This window comes from Podarcis tiliguerta (genome assembly GCF_965153285.1).
Source record: "Podarcis tiliguerta genome assembly, chromosome: 8".
Taxonomy (NCBI): Eukaryota; Metazoa; Chordata; class Lepidosauria; order Squamata; family Lacertidae; genus Podarcis; species Podarcis tiliguerta.
In genome coordinates, this window is record NC_139541.1 from 49577981 (window position 1) to 49591959 (window position 13979).

The 13979-nt window shown below is 42.5% G+C and overlaps 1 protein-coding gene across 1 annotated transcript in view; it reads left to right on the forward strand.

Annotated features, from left to right (window-relative positions):
- The window catches only part of GNAO1 (G protein subunit alpha o1), a 165897-nt gene extending 152194 nt beyond the window's left edge, over window positions 1–13703 (forward strand). The window contains exons 7-8 of the mRNA XM_083452723.1: window positions 9485–9638; window positions 10721–13703. Coding sequence (XP_083308849.1) covers window positions 9485–9638; window positions 10721–10908 — 342 coding nt within the window. The 3' untranslated portion in view covers window positions 10909–13703. The remainder of the gene's footprint in view (window positions 1–9484; window positions 9639–10720) is intronic.
- Window positions 13704–13979: the final 276 nt, after the last annotated feature.

Genomic DNA, 13979 nt, shown 5'->3' on the forward strand with positions numbered 1-13979 from the left:
TTGTTGTTGTTGTTGTTGTTGTTGTTGTTGTTGTTGTTGTTGTTGTTAAGATACAGTGAACTTCTGCAAACCTTGGGATTCCTCCAAGCGTGCTGACAAACATACATCCCTCTTGTTTCTCAGCAGCCTCATTTAACTACTGTCCTGTTGGCACATACCACCTGTATTTGGTACTGGAAAGGATAAAAAAATGTTTTCATTGCCGTCTTGAACCGCTGTTTTAATTCTGTTTCCAGCTGATTACAGAAAAGGAACTTTTGGCAGTATTCAAGGCCTTAGCATGGCAGTGACCAGCAATTTCCAAGCTGTGGTTTTTTTAAAAAAAAACAAAACAAAACACTATTAAGTCTTCTTTAGGGGGAAGGCTGTTGAGAATAATTGTAGAATCTCTGCAGCCTTATAAACACCTTCTACTTAGGTTAGATTGGAGCAGAGAGTTTCCAGTGTTAAAATCAATCATCCAATTCTAATAACATTGCTAAAACATAGGATTAGTATGATAAACCATAAGAAGTGCAGTTAAAGAAAAAGTCTACTAAGCCAAAGGCAAAACTGGAAAACAGGAGTTGTACAAATTGTCTAAAGACTTAGGGTTATATCCAACTCCAGAGCAATGCTACGTCAGGGCCTTGGAGGCATCGTTTTGCCATTGGCAGCTGCCTGACAATGTTGTCTCCTGACACCTGGTCTGCTCAGTTACGTTCATCTTAATGCGTGAAATTGACATAGCACCATATCAGTAGTAATAGCAAGGTAATCCCTTTATTGAAACCCAGTGAATGGTCACAAAGGACAACTGCGCAGAGCAGTGCACAGTCTTCTGAATTTGCTCTTAACTCACCTTTCTTCGGTCCTGGAGCCCCAGGTGGGATACATGCAGTCACCCCCAAGCACTGCTTAGCTTCAGCAAGGTGTGGCCTCATGTGTCCCCAGCAATTCTTAATCAGTCTGGAGGTGAAGCAAAACAAAACAAAACAAAATCCTCTATGGAGAAATAAGCTGCATTGAATTCAGTGGGTTTACGTGTGTCTAGGATGGGGGCTAAATAGTCTTTCTGAAGTCAAAAGCTCACTCATTCCTTTGTAACCTTTCTTCGGTTATCATAACTAAAGGGATCGCCAAGCTGCAGCTTTTGGATTTCTTTTTATCTTTCTTTTTTTAGTGAGCCAACTCAGCAACCTGCAGTTTTGATTATGACTTGAAGGAGCCTGCTGCAGCTGCCTTGTTGAAGCTAAGCAAGCCTAGTTGTGGTTAGTGCCTAGATGCAAGATCTCCAATGTAACTTCCCTTGTGTTCCAGGGAAGCAGGGTTCTATATAAGTGAAATAGACTAGGGTCAGGGTCAACCCTACCACTAAACAGGGTGTGGCGTCTGCCACAGGGGCAGCCATGAGGTACTGAAGGACAGAGCTCTGTGTCTTGAAGTCCGCCTTGTGTTCCCTAAGCTGCTTTCAAAGTGTGGTGGAAGAAGCTGCTCCATCACCAGTGTTGAAGTTAGGGATGGAGGAATCTGTCCATTTCCATTCTCTTACGTTTTTCATATTTTCCCCATCTGAAATTCAGTTCTCCACATTTCTGCAGCAATTTGAGATTTAAAAAAAAAATCCTAATGAAAATTCGTGAGCACAGTACAAACTTCTCCCAATAAGTATATTTTTGTGTACAGTTTTGACTAATACACACACTTTTGCAAATGATTCCCCTAATATAATTGGTTTTTTGTGTTATTTTCACTAATAGATGCATTTAACCCTTAAACTGTGCATTTTTAAAATATTTTTTGGTTGGAGAACTGAATTGCAACATTTGGAGACACGCCAATCTCTAAGAATATCCATGTTTCCAAACGCATATTGTTTCAGAAAGTGTGAATTAGATAGTTTCTCATTAAAATGCAAGCAAACTTGAATTCCTCCTCCACCTCTAGTTGCTCCTCTGGCTGCTAGTGGCTCTCCAGGGTCCTTTTCAGAGAGAATGCTTACTCATCGCCTGCTTCATGAGAAGCAGGTGAAATGCCAGGAACTTGGGATCTTTGGCATGCAGAGCAGGTGCTTGACTGCTGAGCTAGAGTCTCTGGGGCAGAGCAGCACTTTCCCTTTGGCAACAGAAGATGTGCCCAACCATTTTGATGTGTACCAAATGTGCACTGTGCCATTGTGCACGTGGAAGCCTGTTTCTACATGCACACATCTGCCTTGATGCATAAGGGGGGGGTTGGCTGTGAACCCTAGGTTTTATGTGCAGCACATAAATAAGACTGCTGCAACTGCTGAAGAACTTGGGGCAGCCTGTTCCCCCCCACAACCCCGTCCCTCCCACTCTTCTGGGAATCCGTATGTTTTGCAGTGCCCCTACCATGGGTTTATGGTTCTGCATCTTAGCCTTAATTAGTTTATTTTGAAAGTGTCTCTCCCCGCCACCCGCCACCCAATACAGAGGATTTCCCTCTTACAACTATTTTCTTCTCTGTAGATTTGGTTCTGTTTTACAACCCATTGTTTGTAAGATGACAGCCAGGGTAATAAAGTAGACGTGCAGGTTTCTCACACTACAGTTGTACCTTGGAAGTCAAACGGAAACTGTTCCAGACGTCTGTTCAACTTCCAAAACATTCAGAAACCAAAGTGCGGCTTCTGATTAGCTGCAGGAAGCTCCGGAACAGTCACTTCCGGGTTTGCAGTGTTCGGGAGCCAAAACATTCGAGAACTAAGCTGTTCGAAAACCAAGGTATGACTGTACTTGGTTCTTCTCTTAGATTTTCCTTTGTGGCTTGGAGAGATTCTTGATACTCATTCATTCAGTCCTCACTCATTTATTTCCCTCCTCCAAAGAGGGAACCAAGGGTAGGGTAAGGAAGCTTTCTTAGCTTGAGGGACACATTCCTGTCTGAGGGGTCATGTGCCAAAGGTGTGGCCAGAGGCCAAAGTAGCCAGACTAACAGGTATGAGTCTTACCTTTCAGCTTATTCAAGCCACACATGCCAGAGATTTCCACTCTCTCACATACACAATTTCCGTCCTTCATCCTGCCAAGCTAGAGACATTATATTAAGTCACACTCCAGTCAATCAAAAGCATTCAAGGAGAGTGTGTAGCAGGGTCAGTGAGGGTGTTTCTTGAGTGGAAGTGGGTGTGGTCTGGAGAGAGTATTGAGTGCTGGATGGAGAGGCCTAAGGTTCCCCATCCCTGATATAAACCCTTCAGGGTGCACTCTGGGTTGCACCTTGAAGCAGGTTTTCAAGCCAAGACTTCAGTCCCACTGTCTGCAGATGCATTCCCTGTCAGAAAATCAGCCATGGTGCCTATCAGTTGTTTGATGTGGGGGGAGGGCCTAAACTGGTGGGTTGCCCAATTTTTAACCCTGGTTGCACTCATGCACCCCTGGCAACAGTACTGGGGGATGACCCACATGCAAAGTTTGCAGACACAGTTCATCATCCAGTTAGGACAACATCCACCAATCTGGTCCACTCCAGAGGCTTTGGACTACAACTCCCATTGTCTCCATCCAGCACTGCTATATGATGCTAGGGCTGATGGGAGTTGTAGTCCACAAAATCCAAAGGTTGGGGAAGGCTAGGCTAGCTACACACTTTTAAAAGACTGATTCTTGTCTGTGTGCATCACTAGATTGGCACAAACCATTTTGCCCTTGTCCTAATGTAACAATTCAGCTACATTCTTTAAACTTGCGTTCCAACCATCTTTACACTTGGTCGTCATTGGCCTCCCACCCTTTTCCCCCCACGGTAGATTTTTTTATTTTTTAGGGAAATGCTTTAAATAAATAAATACAAGAATTTTGAAAGGCCCTTGATGCTTGCTAAATCCTACTTTTTATTTGCTGGTTAGTTGCTGAATCTTGTTTTTAATTTTTTTGCACATTTGATTGTTCTGAACCATTATTAACTGTCATTTTGTATGGAGTGCGAATGACTGTCTGTTGATTTAATAGGTCTTTTGATTCTTATTGTAATAATTTATTGGCTGTCAGTAATGTATTTATTAGTTACCAAATGTTAATAAAATGCCAGCTCTTTTCTAGCGTTTGAGATATTTTATTGGGTTTTCCTCTTCTGAGAAAGCCTCAAGGAAATCACAGAATGATTAACAGTTTTGTCTGTTATGGGTGAAAAGAGGTACTTTTTCACATGGTGCATAGTTAAAACTAGAGAACGCCCATAACCAAGTTGTAGCGATGGCCGCCCACTTGGATGGTTTTAAAAGAGGATTAGACAAATTTGTGGCAGATAAGGCTATCAGTGGCTACTAGTGATGTTGATCTGCCTCCACTGCCAAGGGCATTGTGCTAAGAATCAGAAGTGGAGAGAGCCCTGTGGCACTCAGGTCCTACTTATGGGCTTCCCATAGGCATCTCATTGACTGCTATGAGAACAACATGTAGGACTAGATGGGCCTTTGGCCTGATCCAACAGGGCTGTAAATATGTTTGTGAGTGGCATAATACATGTTTCTTCATAAGGAAATTTCTGCCCAGTGAGGATTCCTCCATGGTAAGTTGAATGTTTCATCCTTTTTGCGCATTAAGTGGGTGCATGGGGTAAGGAACTGGGTTGGTGACTGTTGTACTGAGTTGGTGACTCCCAATGACTACACTTTCAGTTAAAGTTCTGAACAAAGCCAATGGATGTACATATTGTGTGTGCGTAGACGCTCTCTGCACAGTTGCAAAACGATGGAATAAAGCTGCAACCCTAAGTACACTTACTTGGGACTCTGTTGACCACAGTGGAACTAACATTGGAGTTGAGAGGGCTGTGCTGCAGGTGTCTTTTTGAAAGGGTTAGATCAGCGACAACCAACATGATGCCCTCTAGATGGGATACCAACTCCCATAACCCCCACCAGCATGGCCAATGGTCAGGGATGGTCCAGCAACGTTTGAGCAGCTCCATGTTGGCTATCCCTGGATTAGATTAATTACTGGATGGTGGCTGATGGGCAACACTGACTGGGGCTAATGGGAGTTGTAGCCCAAAATATCTAGAGGGCCACATGTTGAAGAGACTTCTGTAGACAAGCTCTACATTCCTAAATCCTGCTCACGTAAATGCCTGCACGGCTTCCCTCTTTCCTGCCATATTCTCCTCATCGCACCACTGCAAACTATTCTTCCAAAGGGGAGATTGCTTTGTGCCTGAAAGCCATTATCTTACACAAGATGCAGTCACCAGTTGGCCAACCTGATTCTGTAACAAGCTCTTTTCCTACATAAGATCCCCAGCCATTAATACATGGTGGCACTCAAAACAAAGCAGGAAAGCAGGGAATTCTCTGTGTAACAAGTGTTATTTATGGGGTTTCTGGACAGTCAATTCCCAGTACACTGTCTGAATCCCATTTCCTGGTTCTGACTTGACAAATTGGTTTATGAGGTGGTTTGTGTTTGACTTTCGGCAGGTTTTAATAGCCAGAACTGTTGCAATGTACTCTTCTTCCAATTAATGCAGGGATGTTTAATTGCGATACAGTAGAGAAGCCAAATGGCCCAGCTGTTCAAAGGAACAGGAGGTCAAAGAGGCCCTTTTAAAACTCTCTCTTGGGCTCAGCCCTGACACAGACATGCTTCCCTTGAGGGCAATGCCTCTTTGAGAGCCAGCAAAGACTAACTTTAGGGTAGCCGTGTGATTTGCATACTTCTTTTTCCATCTGCTGTGCACTAGAAGGTGTTGTTGCCAGCTTCGTTTAGGGAAATGATGAAAGTCTGTCCCATCTCTTTGGGAACATGTGATAGAAGGCAGATAGAGGCAGATAGAATTTTGCATAGCATAGTTGCAGAAAGGATAAGAAGTTTTGCTCCATCCCTCATAATACTAGAACTCAGGGCCGTCATCCAATGAAGCTGAATATTGGAAGATTCAGGACAGACAAAAGGAAGTGTTCTCCATCGCTAAACTATGGAATTTGCTCCCGCAAGAGATAGCAATGGCCACTAACTTGCATGGCTTTAAAAGGGGATTACAGGTGAATTACAGGTGAAGAAGAGTGCTGCTGCACTCCTGTCCTGCTTGCAGGCTTCCCAGAGGCATCTGGGAAGAGAACAGATAGCTTGATTCGATATGCCTTTGGGTCTTCTTATGTTCTGAAATTCCAAGAACAATATCCCTTTCATCTGATTCAACAAGGCTTCTCTTATGGCTACAGGGCTTATAGCCAATGTCCACCCCACAAGAGGTGGCAGGCAGAGGGGAAGCTAGGAGCCAAAGAAGCCAAGTCAGGTATCTTGTGACTTCAAGCAGACAGGTACCTTTGGGTCAGGGTTGCCAGCTTTCTCAGTCGGCCCCCGTAGCTGTTCCTTCAACAGCAGCACACAGTGCGCACACATGAGCCGGGAGAACACTGAACAGCTTCACCTGTTGACTTCTGCACCTGAAGCTGCTGAAAGAAACAGGTGCAGTAGATTAGTACATTAGGACTGTGCCAAAAAATATCCTGTGTCTTATGATAGAATCCTGCCGCCCTGTTCCCCATGATCACTGGGTTGGAAATAGGCACTCCATTCCTCCCTACCCCCTCATTTCCCAGACGCATACCAGAGACAAGTATACTCTCACACAGCCAGCTATTCAAAACTAACAGGTTTTCTATCAGTCAATGCCAAGAAACATCAAACTGGGAGATACCTGCTGTACAACAAGATCAGGCTTAACCCACCCTCAATTGTTACCTGGGACACGTATTCACCCTCCATCACCCACCCAAGAAGAGCACAGTTCCATGCTATAAAGGACTCTCACTCCAGCAGTATGTGACCGCTTCTCCTCTGGCCTAGTATATGCCCTCTCCTTCCCCAGCACTAATAACAGGGTATGTTAATTTTGGGAAGTGTCCTTACTTGGCTGGAGAACTGCATTGTAGAATTCAGAGAAGTGTCCATTTTGAAGATTGGCTCTATTTTGGTTTGTGTGTTATTTCAGAAAGTGTGAATTAAGTAGGTTCACCTCTAAATGTGAAGTTAATCAAATTTCTTCCCTATTTCTACTTGTTAGCCATCTTTCCTGTCATCAAATGTTTCAGTTAATGCTCCAGGGAGATAGCATAACTTTCCCCCCAGAGCTTTTCTAAATCAGGAAGTGCAGGCAGCCAGGAAAGCTGTGAAGCACTAAGGAAATGTTTTGTGGAAATGGTGGGAAGGGGGACAAACAGCACCCATGGCCATCTTGTAACAATAAATTAAGCTCAAGCCTTCATTCATCCAAACAATAAAGAAAGTCTAAAGACTCTCTCAAGTGCCCTGAAAAAGAATACGAAAAAATGGGAAACTCAAGAAGGACTTTTGGATGGTATTTAACTTACTTATTAACTGACATGAACAAGACAATATCGGAAACAGTTGATGGGTTTCTACTTTCTGCTGCAAAGACCATAAAGGGGTTTTGTTGATTTAATTTTGTCTTTGTTTGGTTCTAAGTATCACATTTCTTAACTCAGTGTGTGTTGGAAATTGTATTATTTTGGTGTATTAATTTATTTATGCTGGGTCTGTGACCATACAAGAACATTTATCTCGCTTTGGACGTGCATGTTTTATGCCAATCTGCATCATCTTTTTGGGAGATATGCAAGTGGTGACACTAAGGCTTGGATGGGGAAACTCAGGTGGAGACTCTGTGCTGCTGTGGTTTTTTGAGATGTCAATACTGATCATCTTCAGTGTTATGTCCTGGAACTCGAAGGGAGCTCCATAACTGGGCCTCCAGCAAAATGCACTTTTGATCCTTGCTATAAAGATCTTCAGAAGGCTTTTAAAAGCTCATGTATTTCAAAGAGCAGCATTTCCTAATCTGGTGCCCTCTGTATGTTTTGAATTACAACTCCATCAGCTGACTTCGGCTGGTGGACGTGGTAGTCCAAAACCTAGGGAGGGCGACCAGATTGGGGAAGATTTCAGTGGTTAATTTTTGTGTGTGGAATTCCTGAAAGCTATGGACCATTTTTAAAATGGTTTATACTCTTTCTAAGATGCTATTTTATAACTTTTTATACATTTTTATACCATTAAAGTATAGAAATGTATAAAAAGTTATAAGATACTTTTATGCTTTAAAGTATTTTGATTCTGATTATAAACTGGCTTGTGAGGATTATATCCTAAAAAGAAAGCCTAGAAATATTCTAAATAAAGGTATATGTCTCATAAGAGTCTATATATATAAACCTTGGGAACCAAGGTTTGGGAGTAAGAAAAGTCAAATTGTTAGAGAAGATACTGGTTGGAAATAGCTTTCTTGAAAGGCAAGGTATCAGTCCCTCAAATAAATGAGGCCTGTTTGGGGCTGCATCTGTTTATAAAATGATTAGCGCTAGACATAGATCCAGATAATGACTTTTGTATTTCTTTGGACCAGGAGCTCTTGGAGCAACCTGAAAACTGCCCTAGCCTAAGTTTTAATGATTTCTGTGCAACACCTCCTGCACACCATGTTGAGCCAGTCTGATGCTTCCAGACTGTCCCTGCTTTCAGGTGGGATCCAATCACACACTGGCAAATTCAGTTTTCTTTCATTATAGCTGATTGGGTTGTTTTGCACAACAAACCTGCTTCCCCCAAAGAGTGGGTTTTTGCAATAAGGAAAAGGATGGTGAAGTGCCTTGGAAAGTGTACTGATAACCCTTCCTTTGACACACTCCCATCTAACCTCCCTGAAAACAAATCAGACTGAATGCTCATTAAATAGCCAACATCATCTAATCTCCTTGTAAACAAATCAGAATGAAACGGGACATTTTCCCATGTACCTCAGCAATATCTTTTCTCTGTCCTCTCCACCTAAGGCTCAGCCCTTTTGGTTTGTTTCTTTAACAACCAACCATCATAAAGGGTTCTAAGAGCTCATTGCTCTGAGATGTTTTCGCTCAGCCTTCTCTGGCCGGCCTACTTGCCCTACAGGTGTGTCATGCCCTCCAACATATCTCTGCTGAAAATAGGGATGTCCTAAGGAAAAGTGGGATGGCTTCTGTAAATACGGTACTGTCCCTGGACAACAGGGACACTTGGAAGGTCTGGTGTTTTGGACTACAAAATTCCTATCAGCCCGAACATCATGCAGCCATCTTGGCTGGGACTGATGGCTATTGTAGCCCAAAGCATCTGGAGGGCAGCAGGTTGGGAAAGGCTTTTTTTTTAGCTGATCCTAATTGACAGATATGGCAACTGTTGTTTCTCTGTAATTCTCATGGGCATATCTTTCCAGGAGAGCTTTGTCTAAATGACACAGAAAAGCTAGGTGGAGAATAGGTGCTGAAGACATCATAACACCACCCATTTTCTTGACTTCACTTCTTCATGATATGTAACTCTTTGGGTTTTCGGTACACGTGGATCTTTGATCATTTCTCAGTTGCTGGTTTGGTAACTATTCTCTTTCTCTAATCCTAACTTTCTGTTTCTTTCTCTCTGTTTCTCTCTCTCTCTCTCGTTCTTTGTCTTTCTTTTCTTCTCTTCCTATATGTGCCTTGCCATAGAACCGCATGCATGAGTCTCTAATGCTCTTCGATTCCATCTGTAACAACAAATTCTTCATTGACACCTCCATCATTCTCTTCCTCAACAAGAAAGACCTGTTTGGTGAGAAGATCAAGAAATCACCTCTGACCATCTGCTTCCCTGAATATACAGGTATGTAATGGCAGCGCCTGAGGTGCTCAAGATCCAGCTGTGGAGCAAACGAAAAACAACAGACTGACCCATAGAGCAGAGTCTGCTGAAACCCCAAGTGTAAACCAGGAGATATTTGATCCAGTCCTGCCTGAGAGATAACTCCCCTAGAAAACAGACTACATACTCTGGCTGATTGCCTTCCTGTTTTCTGCCCGAGGCATCAGCTGAGCTACTATGATGTCACAGAGAGTTGGCAGATTCTCATCAGTGGGAAGGAAGTGTCCGTCTAAGAGCAGGAAAAAAGCATCAGACTAATCACACAAGGCAGCTTCTGCCAGGCTGTGCCATTTCACAGGGCAAGTGGGGGGGGGGGTTGCATGTTTGAAAGCCCCCCTCCCCAACATGCAAACACTCCCAGTATTATTAATATATATTTTTAAAAACTAGCATGTCAAGAAAATGAGTGATCATTGAGCCTTAACACATACTAGGGGGGTGGGTGGGTGTTTCAAATATGCATTCAGATTAGGGAGAAATGGTTCAGATCCACCTAATTTAGTGGACTCACCTCAGATTGATCTGGAAGTGGATTTGGCAAACAAAGCTGCTTTCAGGAAAATAGCTCATTATATTCAGAGCCCAATTCCCAGATTAGCATCAGATCACATTTCCAATAACTTTATTTCCCACATCCTTACGAATCCTACTTCTAGAATACCAGTGAGGAGAGGGCTCACTCATGAGTTCCCTCAGGCATCCGGTCGACCACTATGAGATCTGACCTTTTTGAGGCCGTTTCCGAAGTTCTAAGATCCGTATGCACAGAGGAGTATGTTTGGGTGGTATTAGTCATCATTCCCGTGAATAAATTTTGCTTGCAGTCCATTGAGAAGTCCTGCTTGCAGGCTTTCCATCTGGTTGGCCACTGTGAGAACAGGATGCTGGACTTGATAAGCATTTGACCTGATTGAGTAGTGAGGCTCTTCTCCTGTTCTTATTTTATAGCTACCGTCTAAACTTGTGCTGAGTTTTGTATTTTTATTTTTATAACGTTTGTTTTTTTAAAAATGTCTCCTACCCCTCCCTCCCTCTCTATGCAGGTCCCAACACATATGAAGATGCTGCAGCCTATATCCAAGCACAATTTGAAAGCAAAAACCGCTCGCCCAACAAGGAGATTTACTGTCACATGACATGTGCGACAGACACGGGTAACATCCAGGTGGTATTTGATGCCGTCACCGACATCATCATTGCCAACAACCTCCGAGGCTGCGGCTTATACTGACCCCTCTCCCTTTTCTCCATCCCATCCTGTATAGCAAGCAACTTATTTGGAAACAATCACAGCGAGAGGAAAATAAAATAAAATATTTGAAAAAAAAGGCAAAACAAAATATGAGTCTCTCTCACACACACACATGCAAACACAAACACAATAATAATAATAATATTAATAATGATGATGAATCATGCAAGTTGGTAAATAAAAAGGCATAATGAAAATTTTTATATAAAAACATTTTTTCCTTTTCCTTTTATTTATTTATTTTAGTTTGCCTCAGAAGAGTACTGGGTAGCACTGATGCCCCTGACATCACCTTAAAATCCTTCCTTTCTGCTAAAGTAACGTTGCCTGCAAGCCTATACCTGTTGACTTGGGAGTAAGCCCCCATTGAAAGCAGCAGGACTTACCTCTGAGTAGACATGCATCGGATTGCACTAGTCATGGCAGGTAATTCATTGCAAAAGATGCTTTTGGAAAACAACAAGAAAGAAAAAAGACCATACTCTGAATTTTTCTAAACTCGCCGTCCACATAGCATAAGATACTACGTGAGTTTTAAAAGGAATCAACTTTCTTTAAAAAAGAAAAGAAAAAAGTGGTAATATTATTTTTTAAAGACTCCTTTGTGCATAGGGTGCTTTAGGGTATGAGCGGGGAAGGATGGCTTCCCCTGCCCAGTTCCTGTGGATTTTTAAAAAAGATGTACCACCATCTAAGTTGCTGCTGCAATGCATCATTTGCCACAGGGCCGCTGAGCTTTCAGGGATCCTCAGTTCCGTTCAGCTATGGAGTAGTTAAAACCTATTAAAAGGGGGGAAACTGAGGGGGAGCTTGCTGGGAGAAAGAAACAGAATAGGGTTAGAATAGAGGTGACAGGCCAGCACCCTTCATTGACCATGTTTATATATATAATCCTTCAGGAGTATAAAGAAAGGGGCCTGCTTCTGTCTCTGCTTCTTTAAACCAGCAAAGGGAATTTCTATCAGCAATTTGAAAGTTGTACCTGAGGTAGCATCCCTCCTATGCCCCGCAGGTCAGGTGCAAGAATTCCCCCTTCTCACAAACAGTCCGTGCTCAAGCTCTTTATGTAGGAGAGATGGTGGGGAGAACATCCCCCATCCTTTATCACAGTTTAAGTACAGCTTTTATTTGGAGGATTACTCCTTTTCTAATATATTTGATTCCGGGTCTCCGTGCTCCCATCCACCCAATACTTATGTTCAGACCAGGCCTCCTGTGGGCCCCCCTCCCCCAACTCTCCATTTCTGATTCTCCAGCGCGGATCCTCTTCACTAGTAGCATGAACTTTGAGCCTTTGTATAAAGACACGCAGCCTTCCATATCGCCTCGGTGTCTGATGTCCTGAATTTTTGGAATGGTGGCTGTGCACTTCTGTAGGTTTGCTGTGTAAAACCTGGTTTTAGGCTAGTCTTTACATTTAGAACCTAAGACAAACAAAACGAGAATTTTTTAATGATGATGATGAAAGGGTAAAGAAGAGAAATTAAAGATTTGACTTCCTTACGGATTTTGTTAAGAAAGAAAAGAACAGAAAGGTCTCTCCCCACCCCGATTCCCCTCTTGCTTTATTTAAAACACACACACAAAACACAGAGATCTATAAATACACACACACACACACACACACACACACACACACACACACAATGGCATTGTGAACCCATTCTAAGAGAGACATTTTCTATTGGACTTGGTTCTGGTTGCTTGTTGGCACTGGTAGGGTGAAACCTTTGAGCAAGCAGAAGTCTGACCCATACAAACCGCCATCTTAAATCTTGGCAGATTCTAACGGCCATTAAGACGCAGACCCTAACAACCTTTCATATAGAGGGTTGCCAGCTATAGGGGATCAGCCAAGAAAGTTCAGGAACGGCTTGCCCAGCCAACAAGGCACCCTACATCTGTGGGAAATGCAGCAAAATAAAAAATAAAATAAAACGGAGGAGTTATGGGCCTCCCAGTTTCCCTCTCCCGTTCTACTATTACAGGTGCTGCTTTTTGCTCAGGGGGGATGGGATAATGGAGGCAAGTCCCTTCCTTTGCCCTTGCATCTCACTCACCTTAGCCATGACCTTGTAGGTGGTAACATTTAGGTGCAAAAAGATTGTCAGCAACAGAATCCCAGTGGGAATTGTTAGTGGCTCTTTGTATTTTAATCGTTGCTGTACTAATTGTTGCCCACTCCAGGAAAGCGTTCTCTCCCCAAAAGCCTCTTGTCTACACGATGATCCGACACACCTGCCTTCAGAGTGGGCCAGGCAAGCAGAGAGGGATGTCTCTTTAACTTTCTCGTTTAATAATGATTCACTGTTCTGAATTGTCTCGTTCACTCTCTGGATTTGTATTTTTAAAAATAATAATAATAAGCACACCTGTCTTTGGCCTCCCTAAATGCTCTCGTCTTTGACTTTTTTCCCTTCTGAATGACACTGTGTTATGCATTACCAATGTCCTTTCCTTTTTCTGTTTAATTTTTTTTTTTAAGTGGGTTAGTTTAAATCGAGAGGGCATTATTTTTGTTGTTCCATTCTCATTTTTAATCCCCCACCATGCTTCCCTGTGAATACTTTTTTTTCATGCTGCTTCCTCTTCCTCCCTCGCACCCTTGCCCTTACAATCCTTCCTTTTAGTGAATGGTGTTTTCTCTCTTTCTCTCATGTGGGGGTGTTTGTGCTGCAAAAACAAAAGGGGAAAAAATACAAAAAACAAAGAAAAAAATAAAATAATCTCTTAAAAAAAATAAAAAATACACCAGAAAAAAACCACCAAAAAAAGTAAAACGAAAACAAAAATCGAATGTAGTGTTTACATTATTTAAAAAGCCACCATTTTCATGACCCTTTGTCATATCTACTTTTTGGTTAGCGATCAGATGTCTTCACGGTTTCACTTTTAAGAGGTACCTTTGCTGGAAAAAGCCAACTGCACCTGTCTAAAAAACAGACTAAAATAAAGAGAAATTCATATATATATATATATATATGCTTTCGTAGATTTTCACGGGTACAGGAATGCAGGTTTTGGTGTCCTCGGGTGTCTTCCCGTGTAAA